General features: G+C 44.7%; 1 protein-coding gene across 12 annotated transcripts in view; it reads left to right on the top strand.

Moving 5' to 3' along the window:
- Window positions 1-15,216, top strand: part of SLC23A2 (solute carrier family 23 member 2) — a 75,397-nt gene extending 60,181 nt beyond the window's left edge. For all 12 annotated transcript variants that reach the window (XM_081922551.1, XM_081922540.1, XM_081922541.1 and 9 more), the window contains 7 exons: window positions 2,095-2,251; window positions 3,605-3,752; window positions 5,462-5,567; window positions 8,557-8,686; window positions 10,382-10,519; window positions 13,368-13,463; window positions 14,775-15,216. In XM_081922551.1, coding sequence (XP_081778677.1) covers window positions 2,095-2,251; window positions 3,605-3,752; window positions 5,462-5,567; window positions 8,557-8,686; window positions 10,382-10,519; window positions 13,368-13,463; window positions 14,775-15,010 — 1,011 coding nt within the window. In that variant the 3' untranslated portion in view covers window positions 15,011-15,216. The remainder of the gene's footprint in view (window positions 1-2,094; window positions 2,252-3,604; window positions 3,753-5,461; window positions 5,568-8,556; window positions 8,687-10,381; window positions 10,520-13,367; window positions 13,464-14,774) is intronic.
- The last annotated feature ends 311 nt before the right edge of the window (window positions 15,217-15,527 follow it).

Consider the following 15,527-nt stretch of genomic DNA (forward strand, 5'->3'; position numbering starts at 1 on the left):
GCAAGAATAAAAAGGAAGTTCCAGAGTGTAGGAACGGTGACACTAAAAGATGAGAACATTATGTGGCATTTGTAAAAGTGGCTGAGTGGGTACATATGTGGCAAAGTGATCCTTCAAGTAAACTGGTCCCAATATAATAATGGTTTTATATTCTAACAGTAACATCTTGAACTTGGGCTAGTAACCAGTTGGCAGCCAGTGTAGAACTCTGAGCACGGGTGTTAGATGCTGACAGAATCCCACTCCTGTAAGCATTAAATGCAGCAGTGTGGTTGCTAACTGCAGTTTCTGGACCAAGCTCAGGAAGAAACCCATATAGAGCGCATTGCAGTAATCCAACCTTCAGTGTCACCAACGTCGCAGCTGTTGTGATTCAGCTAACCAGGTCCAGGGATTGCTGCAGCTTCTCATATGATTCGGAGCTAGTAAAAGGGACTTCAAGCAACTGATGTTACCTCTGCTTCCAGCGACAAAGCTGGATCCAGAAGCATCCCCAGACCACATACCTGCTTCTTTAGGGCAAGTGCAACCCCACCCAGGGCAGGCAACTGGCTGATTTCTCAGAAATGGGAGACAATCACCCACAGTGTCCTGGCTTGCTGGGTTTCAAGCTCAGTTTAGTTTCTCTCATCTATCCCATCACTGCAGCCAGGAACTGGTTCAGGGCCCACGGGGCCTCTCCTGATTCAGGTCTTATGAAGAAAAAGAGCTAAATTTCATTGGCATGTTGATGGCACCTTGCCCCAAATCTCACGACCACTCCCAGCATCTTCAAGTAGCTATTTAAAAGACCATGAATTCTTTAATTAGCGAAAGACCTGGGAGAAGAGGAATGTTTTTGCCTAGTGCCTGCAGATTTGTAATGAAGGCTCCAGTTGAGCCTTCCTGGGGAGAGCATTCCACAAGTGGGGAGCCACCGCAGAAAAAAAACCATTCTCATGTTGCCACTCTCTAGACCTTGCACAGAGGAGGCACACAAAGAAGGGCCTCAGATGATGACCACAGGGCCTGGTTTAGTTCATATGAAGAGAAGTGGTCCTTGGTACTGCGTTCCTGAGCTGTTTATAGGTCAACATCAGCACTTTGCATTGGGCCTGGAAACTAATTGGCTGCCAGGGGAGTTAGGCCAAATTGACTTTATGTGCTGAAACCATCTTGCCCCAGTGAGCAACCTGGACACTGAATTCTGCACCAGCTGAAGTTTCTGAACCATTTCAGAGGCAGCCCCAGGCATAATGTGTTGCAATCATCTAACCTAGCGGTTACCAGAGCCTAGACAACAGACGCTAGGCTATCCTAGTCCAGGTAGGGGTGCAGGTGGGCCTCTAACCAAAGCTGATGGAAGGCACTCCAGACCACCCAAGCCAACTGAGCCTCACGTGAAGGGAATTCAGGACTGCAATGAAGGATGTGGATAGAGTGGTAGCGAAACCATTCACTCTCCAAGGCATGGAAATTCGGGCTCAGTCAGTGAAAATTATTGGCATTCACTTCAAGTTACCCACTTGAATGGTTTTTAAAAGAATTAAGCAGATTAGCTATCGGGTCTGTTGATGGCAGTTTAGCTGAACGGAGCCTCCATGTCCATCAGCAGTGTATCTGATAATCAGATGCTGAGAATGAACAGGGGTGGCCATCACCTTGACACCCTGCTTGTGAGTTTGTCTGCAGTTTCAGATAATGCTAAATCCAGTTCCTAAAGAGCTCTACAGAGTTTGCTACAGCACCCCCACCCCAAATCAATTTATTTATTCTTCAGCTAGCCCTCTGGGATCCACTCATTTTATTTTTGTAAATTGTTGTGAGTTTATCAGCACGCACAATGCTTAGTTTTGTCTTAAAAGGATTAATGGCGCTCCTTTAAGTGCTTATTTGGAGATATTCCCAGTTTGGGGAAATTGTATGAAAGGATCCATTTTGAACTAGAAGGGTCTTTTAAAAATTGTAAAGGGAATGTGTTCACAAAATCCTTGATGCAACAACTCCTCAACACCAGTTTGAATATTATTATGCAGAGTTGGTAAGGAGATCTTCTGTGGGCAATTACTGTTTCCTTGCTGGTGTGTTTTAAGCCCCTTTCTGTTCCCACTGCAGATCATTCTAGCCATTCTGGTATCCTGGTTGCTGTGCTTCATCTTCACTGTGACAGATGTGTTTCCACCTGATAGTACAAAGTATGGATTCTATGCACGCACTGATGCTAGGCAAGGAGTGCTTTTGGTAGCTCCATGGTTCAAGGTTCCTTATCCATGTAAGTGTATTTAGCAAGGGAGAGAGTTTCCCACAAAGCTTTGTTCTTTGATACAGTTACTCCAGACTTACATTAGTTTATTTTTTTTCCTGCACCTTGCATGAGTACAGAAGAAGTTATCTGGTCACTGGCATGTGCTTGCAGAAATGAGCGTTTGTGATTCGGCTCCCAAGTTGCTGCTAGGTCTGTGGTTCAGCCGCCCAGGATCTCCAGTGAAAAGGGAGCAAGGCTGTGAAAGATCTCTGTCTTGGAGATCTGCTGCCAGTGAGACTAGAGACGATACTGACATATCTGGGCTGGCGGTCTAAGGCAGTTTCATGCCTCTTGGTTTAACTGTGGTTTGAATTAAGCTGATGGTTCCCTTAGTGCTATGTCAGCTAAATGAACCCCTTTCTCTTTGGCCACACCATGTTTGGTGGGTCAGTTTTGAAGACAGATTCAGCTTTAGTGGGGGGAAAAATCTGTATAATCTAAGATGAGAGTGGACAACCGGCAGATGCCTCTGGTAAAGGTTGTCCATGCTTCCACTCATGAGGAAAATAGACAGGTTGCATTAGATAAATATTCCACATTATTTTTAATCTAATTTTTGGATTTTAAAAATGTGATGTGCAGGTAAACCTATCTGTATGTGCTGCTAATAAAACTGCTAAGGTAAAGGTAAAGCTACCCCTGACAGTTAAGTCCAGTCGCGAATGACTCTGAGGTTGCGGCACTCATGTCGCTTTACTAGCCGAGGCAGCCAATGTTTGTCTCCAGACAGTTTTTCTGGGTCATGTGGCCAGCATGACTAAGCCACCTCTGGCAAAACCAGAACAGTGCACGGAAATGTCGTTTACCTTCCCGCTGGAGGGTTACCTATTTATCTACTTGCACTTTGAGGTGCTTTCGAACCGCTAGGTTGGCAGGAGCTTATGAGCGAACAATGGGAGCTCACCCCATCACGGGGATTCGAACCGCCTACATTCTGATCAGCAAACCCTAGGCTCAGTATTGCAAAAGCTAAGCAGGGTACGGTATGGTTTCAAATTGGGTGGGGGACTGTGTGTTGAGACTCCCGCATTTCAAGGAGTTGGACCACATGACCCATGGGGTTCCACCCAAATCTACAATTCTGATTCTATGTAAATGCGTGTGGGAAGCCCTCCTGATGGTACCAATTTATTATGCTGGTTGACTACCTATGAAGTGTCAGTTTGTGTGGCATGACCACTATTGCGAGAAGAAATGCTATTGCCCACCCCTAAAACCCAGACATTAGCCATCCTATGAGCTAAGAGAACATTTTACACCTTAAAAGTCACTTTGCTTTAAATACAGTAAGAATGATTATGGTTTTTTTTGTCTTCACAGTTCAGTGGGGATTACCTACAATATCAGCTGCAGGTGTGATAGGAATGCTCAGTGCCGTGGTTGCTAGCATCATTGAATCAATTGGCGATTATTATGCCTGCGCGAGGTTATCTTGTGCTCCTCCACCACCAATCCATGCAATAAACAGGTGAGCCTCCTTGAAAAGACTTTGCTTCCTTCTCACCCTTTGCTGTGTTTCCCTGGACTCAAAAGTCCTAACTTCTTTCAGATTTTGCAATATTATAGACTTTTGGGACCCAAAAATTCAGAACTGTAGCATATATGAGGATGAGTTTGCATGTGGATACTCACAACTCGATATTGCAGCATCAATTAGTGATGTCGATGATCAAACTACCTTAACTGGTCAAATCCCACAGGCAGATTTCATATCACATTGCTTTACTTCTAACCTGTTTTCACTAGGGACAATTACACGTTCATCCGCAAGTCAGAAAGTGAATAATCAGGAAATGGTTCTATGGTTGTTTTTGCACTGAGCAGCCACAGAGAGAAAATTACTCCACTGCATCCTTCTCAATCATGTTCCGATCTGATTCTGGTACTGCATTGCCCTGCCAAACATCCAGTTTCGCTTGGCTTCAAAATATTTGAATTGGCAGGGTGGTCAGCTAACTGGCCAGTTGACTACCTCTTTCCCTCTCCCCATCGTGACTGTAAAGTTCAGGGTGTCTAAATAGTTTTAAAATATAGAATCAACATGTTTATTGATATGATGCCTTTCCATTTAAAAAAATGCTCAAAGCACCGTACAATAGCAGTGGGAGCACAATGCATAACAAAGATCAACAATCCTGATAGCAATTCCATAACAAAAGTAATATGCAACAATACGTAAGAAATACACCAGTGCAATGACAAATTATAACAATAATTATAATATAATAATGCATACATAAAAAACAGACCATTCAGTAGATGCTATAATGAAAAAGAATCATACTGAGAAGCTAGATAGCAATTTGTGACCCCTATGCAGTAGTTAAAAACTTCAGGGAAGTTTTTAACGTGTGATATTTTACTGTATTTTTGGTTTCTATGGAAGCCGCCCAGAGTGGCTGGGGAGGCCCAGCCAGATGGGCGGGGTATAAATAATAATTTATTATTATTATTATTATTATTATTATTATTATTATTATTGCAGAAGTTTCATATGTAAAGACAAAAGTTAGTGTGAGTTTCCTTAAAACATGCTAGGCAGCTGGAAAGGACACAAGAAATCCAGAAAGTGAGAGTTGACAAGAACTGCAGAAGGGGGCAGAGATGAGAAGGCCAGGAAGAGGATGTCTCTAATGGGCTTGAGTTTTCTTGGATCTTTCTACTGCAGGCCAGGAGACAGTGTGGCTTTTTCCTTTTGCTTGCATGAGGTTGGAGGGGAAATCACTTCGTTTTATTTGTAGTACAGTTGTACCTTGGAAGTTGAACGGAATCCGTTCCAGATGTCCGTTCAACTTCCCAAACGCAGCTTTTGATTGGCTGTAGGAGCATCCTGCAGCTAATCGGAAGCCACACCGGATGTTCAGCTTCCGAAAATCGTACGAAAACCAGAACAATCACTTCCGGGTTTCAATCGTTTGGGAGCCGAAATGTTCGAGTTCAGAGGTGTCAGCTTCTGAGGTTCCACTGTATTCTGTATTCTGTGTTACAAATGCATAAGAATATTTGACCAGTTGATGAGGTCTTTAACTGTCAAATACCCAGCCCTTAACTACAGTGGCTGCCAGTCTTGCTTGAGAGTCAGAAAATAACTACTTGTGTTTGCCTGGCCTCAACTCGTTTTCATGCTTTTCTAACATGCTATATAGCGTAATCTCAACATTTTCCTTCCAATTGCAGGGGCATTTTCATAGAAGGCCTTTCCTGTGTATTAGATGGAGTGTTTGGCACTGGGAATGGATCTACTTCCTCTAGCCCCAACATCGGAGTCTTGGGGATTACGAAGGTACATATCTGTTCAAATAAGCTTGAGATTTATCATGGTAGGAGCTTCCCCTGCACATGCTTTGTGAAGAGAGAGGGACTTGCTCAAGAGCAGAGTTCAGTTAAAGTTGTACATAGAAAACACAGTCTGATTGCTGTGTTGTTGTTATTATTATTTTAAAAATGCACCCTCTTGCAGTCAGAGTTCTTAAAGATCAGTGAACATGAGGTGTTTCACGTGTCACTGCATGAAAAAGCTGGACTCCGTTCTCCATTATCATTTGCAAATATGAAATGGGATGGTTGTTCCCACTTAATTAAGTGGAATCCTGGGGTGTGGTGAGTTAAAACACTATAAAAGTCACATGCGAAACCCCTTTGGAATCTAACAAGTGCCAACACCGATGATATTGTGACACTTGTTAAAATTGTTTTTTTTATTGTATATTGCATTTTTGTATATTACAAATCACACTCTGTGTGTGTGTGTGAAGCAATACATAAATTCAATAAAACTAATGTTATCTAAATAGTTTAGTTCCAGTAAGATTGTTAAATTATGTGTATCAACTGCACTTTAGTTTGATTTGTATGAAGACGTCATTGTTTTAATAGTCTTGTTAGACATTGCCTTGAAACTCACCATAGTAGGTACTACATAAATACTTTTATAAATGACATATATAAGCTGTGTATATGCATACAGTTTAATATCCTTGAGGAATGGTTTGCAGGGAATAGAGGTGGTGATTTCAGCATCACCCCCCTCCACCCTACATCTTGTGCTGTAAGTTGTACTTCCATCCAGCATGTTTTATACATGATGGGGACAGGTGCTTAAAGACACAAGATTTCTAGAGTCATGTGTAGCCTGGCCCTTAAATCTTTTTTTTTAATCATCAGTGATTTGCTTGTGAAAGTCTGAATATGAAGATCGCCATCTACTGGATGCAATATTTTTTAGGCAGGGAGGGCAATGTTTCTTACAAAAATACAATGGTACCTCAAGTTACAAACGCTTCAGGTTACAAACTCTGCTAACTTGGAAGAGTTACCTCGAGTTGATAACTTTGCCCCAGGATGATGAGAACAGAAATCATGTGCCGGCGTCACAGCAGCAGCAAGAAGCCCCATTAGCGAAAGCACTCCTCTAGTTAAGAACAGTTTCAGTTAAGAACGGACCTCTGGAATGAATTAAGTTCGTAACTAGAGGTATCACTGTACATGCAAGTGCAGTAGTGGGTTGGCCCCATTTCCATAGCCTAATATTGGCTGTCTGCAGTTATCCAGGGACCTGTCACATCTGTTTTACCTTGATCTCGTAATTTCCAGTCATGGATTAAATAATTTCTGAACATGGTACCAGCAAACGTTACAAAGGCACTTTATGTATTACGTGTTTACTTCATAAAATGATTGTTAAAAATAAACCCACCCTTAAAGTGGTTTACAGTTAAACATACAAAAAGTTAAAATACTAAAACTGATGAGAATTCATATCAACTTTCTGAGCACCCGGGCTTGTCTAAACAATAGCATTTTTAGCAGGCACAGAAAAGAATGCAGTGAAGGCACCTGCTTGATATCAGCAGGCAGGGAATTCCAAAGTGTAGGTGCAGCCACTTTACACATCCCCTTATGGCAAAATGTCTGTTTATGGGATTGTAGTAGAAATAAAGGCTGTTTAAGGAAAATAGCATGGGAAATGTTTTCAAAGAGGTATGTTCTGCCAGTGCAGCTTGCCTTTGTTCGTAATCTTTTTCATTGTATAGATAGCACTAAATAAAGCAATGGGAAAGTGTGGCGGAAGAAACCTTTGCCCACACACAGAGTGTGACGCAAGTCAAGTGAATGTTGATTGTCACACGGACTCTGCTGCTTGTGTGTTAAACTGTCAGCGCAAAAACTTCGCAAGGAATTGATTTGTGCTTCTCCTGAGAAGCTTTGTTTCGTTCAAAGCATCGCTTTGTTCAGTTGTGCTCTTCAAAGAGTGTAGCCCCAAGCAATGGAAATGGCTGTGTGTTATGTAACTCTACAAAAATAGTCTTTTTGAACTAAAATGCCCCAAAGCACGAATCTGTATTGCCAGGTCTCACATTCAGCTGATGTGGAATATATCAAGTGGCTTTATCAGTTTGCTTCCATTGATAAATACTGGGAACACATGATAACATACTGGCCTGCAGTATCATCCTGTCAAGTGATCACATCATAACTGTGGCCATAGGGAATCGGCCTAGAGTGTTTGAAAAATAAAAATAAAAAGTTTTAAACTTGCTGGGGTTGTGGAGCAAGGAAAAAGCCGAGGTCAGGCAGTTTTCACCAAACTAGCAGGAGATGGTGAGGTTTAGTTGGGATATCCATCTAATAACAGAGGCTTTAAATTCTCTGTGCCACTGAGTCCCTAATCTGTTTCCTCTGCAGCTGTTGTTGCATCTACCCCTAGTCCTTCCCCTTCACTGCGGTCCCCGAATTGACTCAGAGAGATTGTTCTGTGGCTGGCAGTGCAATGCTCCACTAATTAAAAAAGGCCCACCTGCATATTGATACACAGATCTCACCAAACACCCTCCCCATTGAGAAGGATCCTTCTTGTCCTTCAGCAGAGAGCCATCAGGAACAAGTGAGCCATCAAGTGAGGAAATGGAATATTGCATTTAAATCAGCTAAAGATTATATATTTTTTCCAGAGTTGCTGAACTACAGCACCCGTCAGCCGTAGCAAGCCCAGCCACTGACTGATGAGTGTTGTAGTTCCCATGTCAGTTTTACAACTTTGTGATGAAATCACAAGTTGTGATAATGAACAAGACAGTGGAACAGTCTCCCTCTGGCGGTTGTGGACTCTCCTTCCTTGGAAGTTTTTAAGCCATCTGTCATGGATGCTTTAGCTGAGATTCCTGCATTACAGGGGCTTGGACTAGATGACTTGGGTCCCTTCCAACTCTATGATTCTGAGCAACTGCCAGAAATGTTGTAATTTATCTCCCTTTTTGTTGTGTGATTCGTAGGTTGGAAGTCGGCGAGTGATTCAGTACGGGGCAGCGTTCATGTTGTTGCTTGGAATGGTTGGCAAGTTCAGCGCCCTCTTTGCGTCCCTCCCTGACCCAGTGCTTGGTGCTCTCTTCTGCACTCTCTTTGGTATTTGAATTTCCCTCCTTATATTTTCGCCTGTTAGCAAGGAGCTCTATGCGCAGCCATGTCAGCTGCCGCTTCTCCAGCTGTCAGGCGAGTCTCCTGTCTTTCCTCATGGACTTGCTTGGGAGAAGTGCCTTCCAGATGCTCACTTTGATGTCTGTTGATGCTGCTTCAGGGTACAGCCCACCTGTTAGCATGAGCTGAAAGGGTCAAAACCTTAGTAGACTCGCACACATCCCCCCCCCCATTGTTTGTTAGGCTGTTGAGTAATGCTGTGCAGTTTTACAGAAAGAACTGGTGGCTGTGGTCTCCTTCCACAACTGGAGGCAGCAGTGCTTCTGAATACCAGTTGCGTGTCGAGACCCCACAGCCAGCCCCTCATTGGAAGTAACTCACATAAGGACACCGATATTAGGTTTACATTATTGGGCAAATTTTGGCCACACCTTTATTGAAATTAAAGAATGTGAGCGGTGTTGGTTTAGGCAATGATTGGACCTGACTATATCTGACTCCTGACTGCTGCGCAGGAAGTCCAGTAAGGGTGAGCCACTGGTAGGGGGAGCCCTGTCGATGCGAACCAACTCAAGCTCCCTCTGGTGTTCCCGTCGGGGTCGTGTCAAGGCCTTAGTCCCCCAGCCGGGCTTCAGACTAGATCAACACCCCCGGATTCCTTTAACAGAATACCCTTAAGCATGGAGGGGCAGGTGGTGGCCACACCTCCCCTCCCCCACACAAGGTATGGCCAGTGCCAGTTTGCCAGGTGGAAAAATTCCTACCAGGCCCCTCGGACAACCAAGGCGACCAACCGAAGTCCATAGCAAGGCCATTGCCTAACTTGCAAAATAGGGAGGGGGCGCGGGTGATTGAGGAAGTGGGCCAAAGAGGAAGTCCTCTGGCTCACTCCTCCGATTTAAACGGCCCTGGCCACCCCCCTCCCCGGCCAGCGGGTTGGCTGGCTGGGCTCTGACATGGCTGGGATCCCCCAGGCAACAGGGGACAGAGTCCCCCACCCCCCGGTGGGGAATGGGTGGCCACGTGGTCCACTGCAACTCCTCCTCACTGGGAAGTGGAGCAGCTTTGCTGGAAACAGCAGGAAGGGAGAGGACAGCTCTTGTGCTAAGGTCCTGTTTGCGGGTTTCCCACAGGCAGCTGGTTGGCCACTGTGAGAACAGGATGCTGGAGTAGAAAGGCCATTGGCCTGATCCAGCAGGCTCTTCTTATATTCTTAAAATGTAATGTTATTTATGTATCGGCTTGGTACTCATCATCACAGACTCCCAAGGCCAGGCATGAAACATAATAAATCAATCCCCTTTTTTTGTATGCCACCTTTCCAAAGTTAAAGCCGTCTTGACACAACTACAAACATAAGAAAAATAGTCATAAACAATAAGCAAAACATCAGAAATGCACAACCAAATCCAACAGTTTCCACATAAACCATAAAGATAAAAAAGTAACAGCAACAGCAACAACTCCAACAACGCCCCCCCCTAAAAAATTCCCCAGCCCAACATAAGTCTTCAAACTATCAATGTATATTTATGCACCCTTAGGTGAACATACGTCTCTTACCTTCTGCAAAGATGGAGGTTATTTTTGCTTTTTGATGGAAGGGAAATACTGGTGGTCTGTGTAGTATTTCACATTGCATACTCTAGAGGCTAAAATCCTGTCCTGTTTGTTCTTGTTCAGGGATGATTACTGCAGTCGGACTGTCTAACCTGCAGTTCATAGATTTAAACTCTTCTCGGAACCTTTTTGTGCTTGGATTTTCTATCTTCTTTGGACTGGTCCTTCCAAGTTACCTCCGACAAAATCCACTCGTCACAGGTACAAAATTTTCCTTTTTCTTATTCTACTACATGTATTAAAATAAGCTTATGCTGAAACATCTTGTTCTGAACAAAAATGCATTTACACAACCCATGTGGAAATGGATTTTGTAAACATTTCAACCTGTACTGTCAGCTGTGGCTGCAATTGTTAATCAGTCGGCTGGTATAATTGCTTAAAGCTTTAATTGCAGACTAAGATTTGGTTCGCCAGCCGTACTCTGTGTTCTTGAAGGCTTCATAGGGCAGCCCTGAAAGAGACTTTGGTCCCTTTCCCCATGGTTAATAAAAATATCTCTTAAACATGGATCCTCCACAATTCTAAGAAACTTTTTCAAGCTTTTTGAATCTGGTAAGAGAGCTTTATGGTATCTACTGTAAATTACTTTGCACTCAAGTGAAATGCCCAGAATCTTGATAAAGACACATTTATTTTATTTTATTTAAAAAGAAACCAAAAATTAGTTAATTAGCCAACTGGTTGCAAGTCCCTGTTAACGGGATAAAAAATGGGTTGACCAGCACTACTGCTTGTTTGTACAAGCCCAGTTCTGGGAGCAAGGACCCATCTGCATTTTAAGCCCTTTTACAAGATAGATCTTTCTGCAGATTAATGGGGAACATACTGTTGATGGATGCGCAATGCTTTTTTCTGCTTATTATTATTTGTTGAATTTATATCCCACCCTTCCTTCTGAAGGAGCCCAGATCCACAACTTGGGGGGGGGGGGTAAACTAGAGCAGTTTAAACATTATGAAAACAATGACAGTTAATAACACCTGAAAGCGGTTATGGTTAAACATTATTCCATCCAGTGATGTCAGGGATGCCAGGAACAGTATCCCTCAGCCGTAAAATGCCTGGGTAAACAGGAATGTTTTCAAATTCTTCCTGAAAGTTAATAGTGGAAGCAGAAGCACCTCACTAGGGAGGGTGTTCCATAAACACCACTGATGGCCACTGATGGGGACCACCACTGATGGCAAGGGCTAAATAGTTGAAGAACAAGTTAAGAGCTGGGAGTCTGTTAGGTATGTTTAGCCAGGAGAAGAGACTATCCTATAGGAAAAGTAGCAAATTCTTTTTCTTTTGTTCCAAAGGATTGAAACAACAGGTTCAAATCAAAGATGATTTAGACTTGGAAGAACTAATGATGGTACATGCTTCTTTGACAGTGTAAGAGGTGGTGATCCCTCCCTTAGGGAGGCTGTAGTAGTAAATTTACTGCAGTAGGTGGGACTAAATTTCTTTTTGAGGTCCCTTGCAGTTCCATGGTTCCATGATCCCAACTTACACTGAGTCAGGCCATTGGTCCATCCAGCCCAGTACTGCCTACTCTTAACTGGCAGCAGTTTCCCAAGATGTCAGGCAGAGACCCTACTGCTACTTGCTACCTGATTCTGGACCTAGAACTGTCTGCATCAAAGGCCTGTGCTCTACCAATGAACTATAGCCCTTTCCTGGTAGGAGGGGAAATTGCCTCCCAACTGACTTTGGAGTAGTGCTGTACATCATGTCCATGTGAGGGATGGGGTGGATGGAATAGCAATATACAGTGGTGCCCCGCAAGACGAACGCCTCGCAAGACGGAAAACCCTCCGTTTTGGAGGCGCTTCGCAAAACGAATTTCCCTATGGGCTTCCTTCGCAAGACGAAAGCCCATAGGGAAATCTCCAGGGACAGCGGGGAAGTGCAGCGCGTCTTCCCCACTGTCCTCTGACCTCCTCCGAAGGCTGGCGGTGGGGCGGAGAGCCCTCCTCCCCCCTCCAGGCTTCGGAGGGCTCCTCTGAAGGCTGGCGATGGGGCGGAGAGCCCTCCTCCCCCCTCCAGGCTTCGGAGGGCTTCTCTGAAGGCTGGCGATGGGGCGGAGAGCCCTCCTCCCCCCGCCAGGCTTCGGAGGGCTTTTCCGAAGGCTGGCGGCGGGAGGAGGTCTCTCCGCCCCACCAGCAGCCTACAGAAGGCTGCTCCGAAGGCTGGCGGCGGGAGGAGGGTTTTCCTTCACACCGCCAACATTCAGAATGCTGTTCTGAATGTTGGCGGTGGGGAGGAAAAACCCTCCTCCCACCGCAAGCCCCGGGAACAGAGGAGAAGCGCTGCGCGCCTTCCCCTCTGTTCCCGTACCTGTGCTGAAGGCTTGCGGTGGGGAGAAAAGCCCTTCTCCGCACCGCCAGCCTGGCAAGCGGTCTCCATAGGAACGCATTAATTGATTTTTAATGCATTCCTATGGGAAACCGTGCTTCGCAAGACGAAAAACAAGCAAGACGAAAAAACTTGCGGAACGAATTAATTTCGTCTTGCGAGGCACCACTGTACCATATTTTTTGCTCTATAAGACGCACCAGACCACAAGACGCACCTAGTTTTTGGAGGAGGAAAACAAGAAAAAAAATATTCTGAATCTCAGAAGCCAGAACAGCAAGAGGAATCGCTGCGCAGTGAAAGCAGCAATCCCTCTTGCTGTTCTGGCTTCTGGGATAGCTGCGCAGCCTGCATTCGCTCCATAAGACGCACACACATTTCCCCCTTTTACGAGGGAAAAAGTGAGTCTTACAGAGCAAAAAATACGGTATATTGTTTTATTTCTATTATTGCTTAATTACTTTTAAACGATTGTATTTTATATGTTTTTAGCTTTCTGTATTTTATCTGAGTCATTTAATTTGTTTCCTTGAGTCCCCGGCATGATGATGATGGTGATAAATATATGAGCATTGCTAAGCAATCCACATCACCAGGTGATTGTGCTGTGTGGACAGTGTGACTTTGGCTCCTGAAAATGTGCGTATGAATATGGCGGCTCTTCAGATTTTGCTCTAAGTCTCTCCCTCCCCTTTTATTCTTGTAGGAATAGCCAGCATTGATCAAGTGTTAAATGTTCTTCTCACTACAGCCATGTTCGTTGGGGGTTGTGTAGCATTTATTTTAGACAACACCATTCCAGGTGAGTAGTGCAACAGGCTGCCTTTCCCCAGTTTTCCTCCCCTGCCTTCCTGTTAGAGACACTGTGGCACTTGAGGCTGAAAATACAAAGCACAGCCACAGGTTGACACAGAGCACAATCCAACAGTGCAGATTGTGTGCTCTTGGGGAATCCTCATTCATTTCTGTGTGGCTCATGGGTTTGTAGGTCCCCTTCTACTGCCCTGAGGCAGCTGGAGCCCCTGTGCACAATTGCACGAGTTTCACTTTCCAGGTATCCCACTCAGTGCTCAGGCATGATGGAGTGAGGCTAAAGGGGTTTAGAAGCTCATAAGAAGAGCCAATGGCCCCTCTAGGCCAGCATCCTGTTCTCACAGTGGCCAACCAGATGTCCTAATGCAGGCATGTCCAAAGTCCATTTCGAGAGCCTAATTGGTTTGATCCGGCCCCTGTGGCAGTTTATTTCTTGGCATAAAATCCTAAAAAACTCAACAACTTTGGTTGGCCCTTAGGTTGGCCCTCACAGCCCTTTACTTCATCAAATCTTTGAAAAAAGTTTGGACACTACTGCATGGGGAGCCCACAAGCAGGATCTGAGCACAGAAGCACCCTTCTCTCCTTTGGTTTCCAGCAACAGGGAAGCATTGGTGCCTCCAACTGTAGAGGCAGAGCACAGCCATCATAGCTAGCAGTCACCGATGACCCTCTCCTCCATCAATTTGTCTAATCTTTTAAAGCCATCTAGGTTGGTGGCAATCTCTGTCTCCTGCAGGAGAGACACAGGCGGCTCTATGGTCTAAACCACTGAGCCTCTTGGGCTTGCCGATCGGAAGGTCGGTGGTTTGAATCCACACAACGGTAGTGAGCTCCCACTGCTCTGTCCCAGCTTCTGCCAACCTAGCAGTTCAAAAGCACACCAGTGCAAGTAGATAAATAGTTACCGCTGTGATGGGAAGGTAAACGGCGTTTCCATGCGCTCTGGCTTTCATCATGGTGTTCCGTTGTGCCAGAAGCAGTTTAGTCACGACCCGGAAAGCTGTCTGTGGACAAACGCCGGCTCCCTTGGCCTGAAAGCAAGATGAGCGCCGCAACCCCATAGTCGCCTTTGAATGGAATTATCTGTCCAGGCGTCCTTTACCTTTACCTTTACCTGCGGGAACAAGTTCCATAGTTTAACTCTGTGTTGCATGAAGGAGGACTTTCTTTGCTCTGTCTTGACTCTTGCATCATTCAGCTTCGTTGGGTGTCCACGAATCCTGGTATTATGAGAGAGGCTTATGTCTCTAATGTTCAGCTCTTGATGCATCTCTCTCCCTGTCCTTTTGATACCCAGGAAGCCCCGAAGAAAGAGGAATCCAGAAGTGGAAGAAAGGAGTGTGCAAAGGCAGCAAATCCATTGATGGCATGGAAACTTATGACTTGCCTTTTGGCATGGAATTTGTGAGGAAGTACAAATGCTTCCGCTTTTTACCCATCAGCCCCACCTTCATGGGCTACACATGGAAAGGCTTCAGGCAAAACAGTGGCTGCCAGAGCACAGAGGAGGAGGACTCGGAGGCCACTGTATAGCCCCTGCTGCTGTAGCCCCTGTCGACCAGCTGCAGTGACAGACACCTCTGCAGTTCCTTGCTGACCTTGTTTTGTTTTATGTTTTTTGTATTTCTGCATTTTGAATTCTGGAACCAGAGCCGAAACAGATTATAAAAAAATAGCTTTCCTATTGTGGACAGTGATGGCTATCTATAACGTCTCTCTATAATTACATTGTGCTTTTTGTTTTGTTTTTAAGAAGTACTGTTAGAATTGCTTTTGCTGATTTTGGCGGGGCAACTACTGTTCAACTGTTTAATCCAGATCCAAAACTGGTAAATATTGTAAACACAGCGCTTAAGCAGGCTGTGTCTTTCCCATTTTATAGCTGATACATTCCATTTTTTTATTTAACTCTCATAAGCCCCCAGTCATTTGTTGGCATTATTCTGGCAAATTATACCAAAGTGTTCCATACTAGACAGTGCTTTCAAAGCTTCCCAGCATTGTGTATTGGATGTACCGACAAGTGGTGCCTTTGCACAAGCTTCTGTTC

Source organism: Podarcis melisellensis (assembly GCF_964234715.1).
Source record: "Podarcis melisellensis genome assembly, chromosome: 8".
In the NCBI taxonomy this organism is placed as follows: domain Eukaryota; kingdom Metazoa; phylum Chordata; class Lepidosauria; order Squamata; family Lacertidae; genus Podarcis; species Podarcis melisellensis.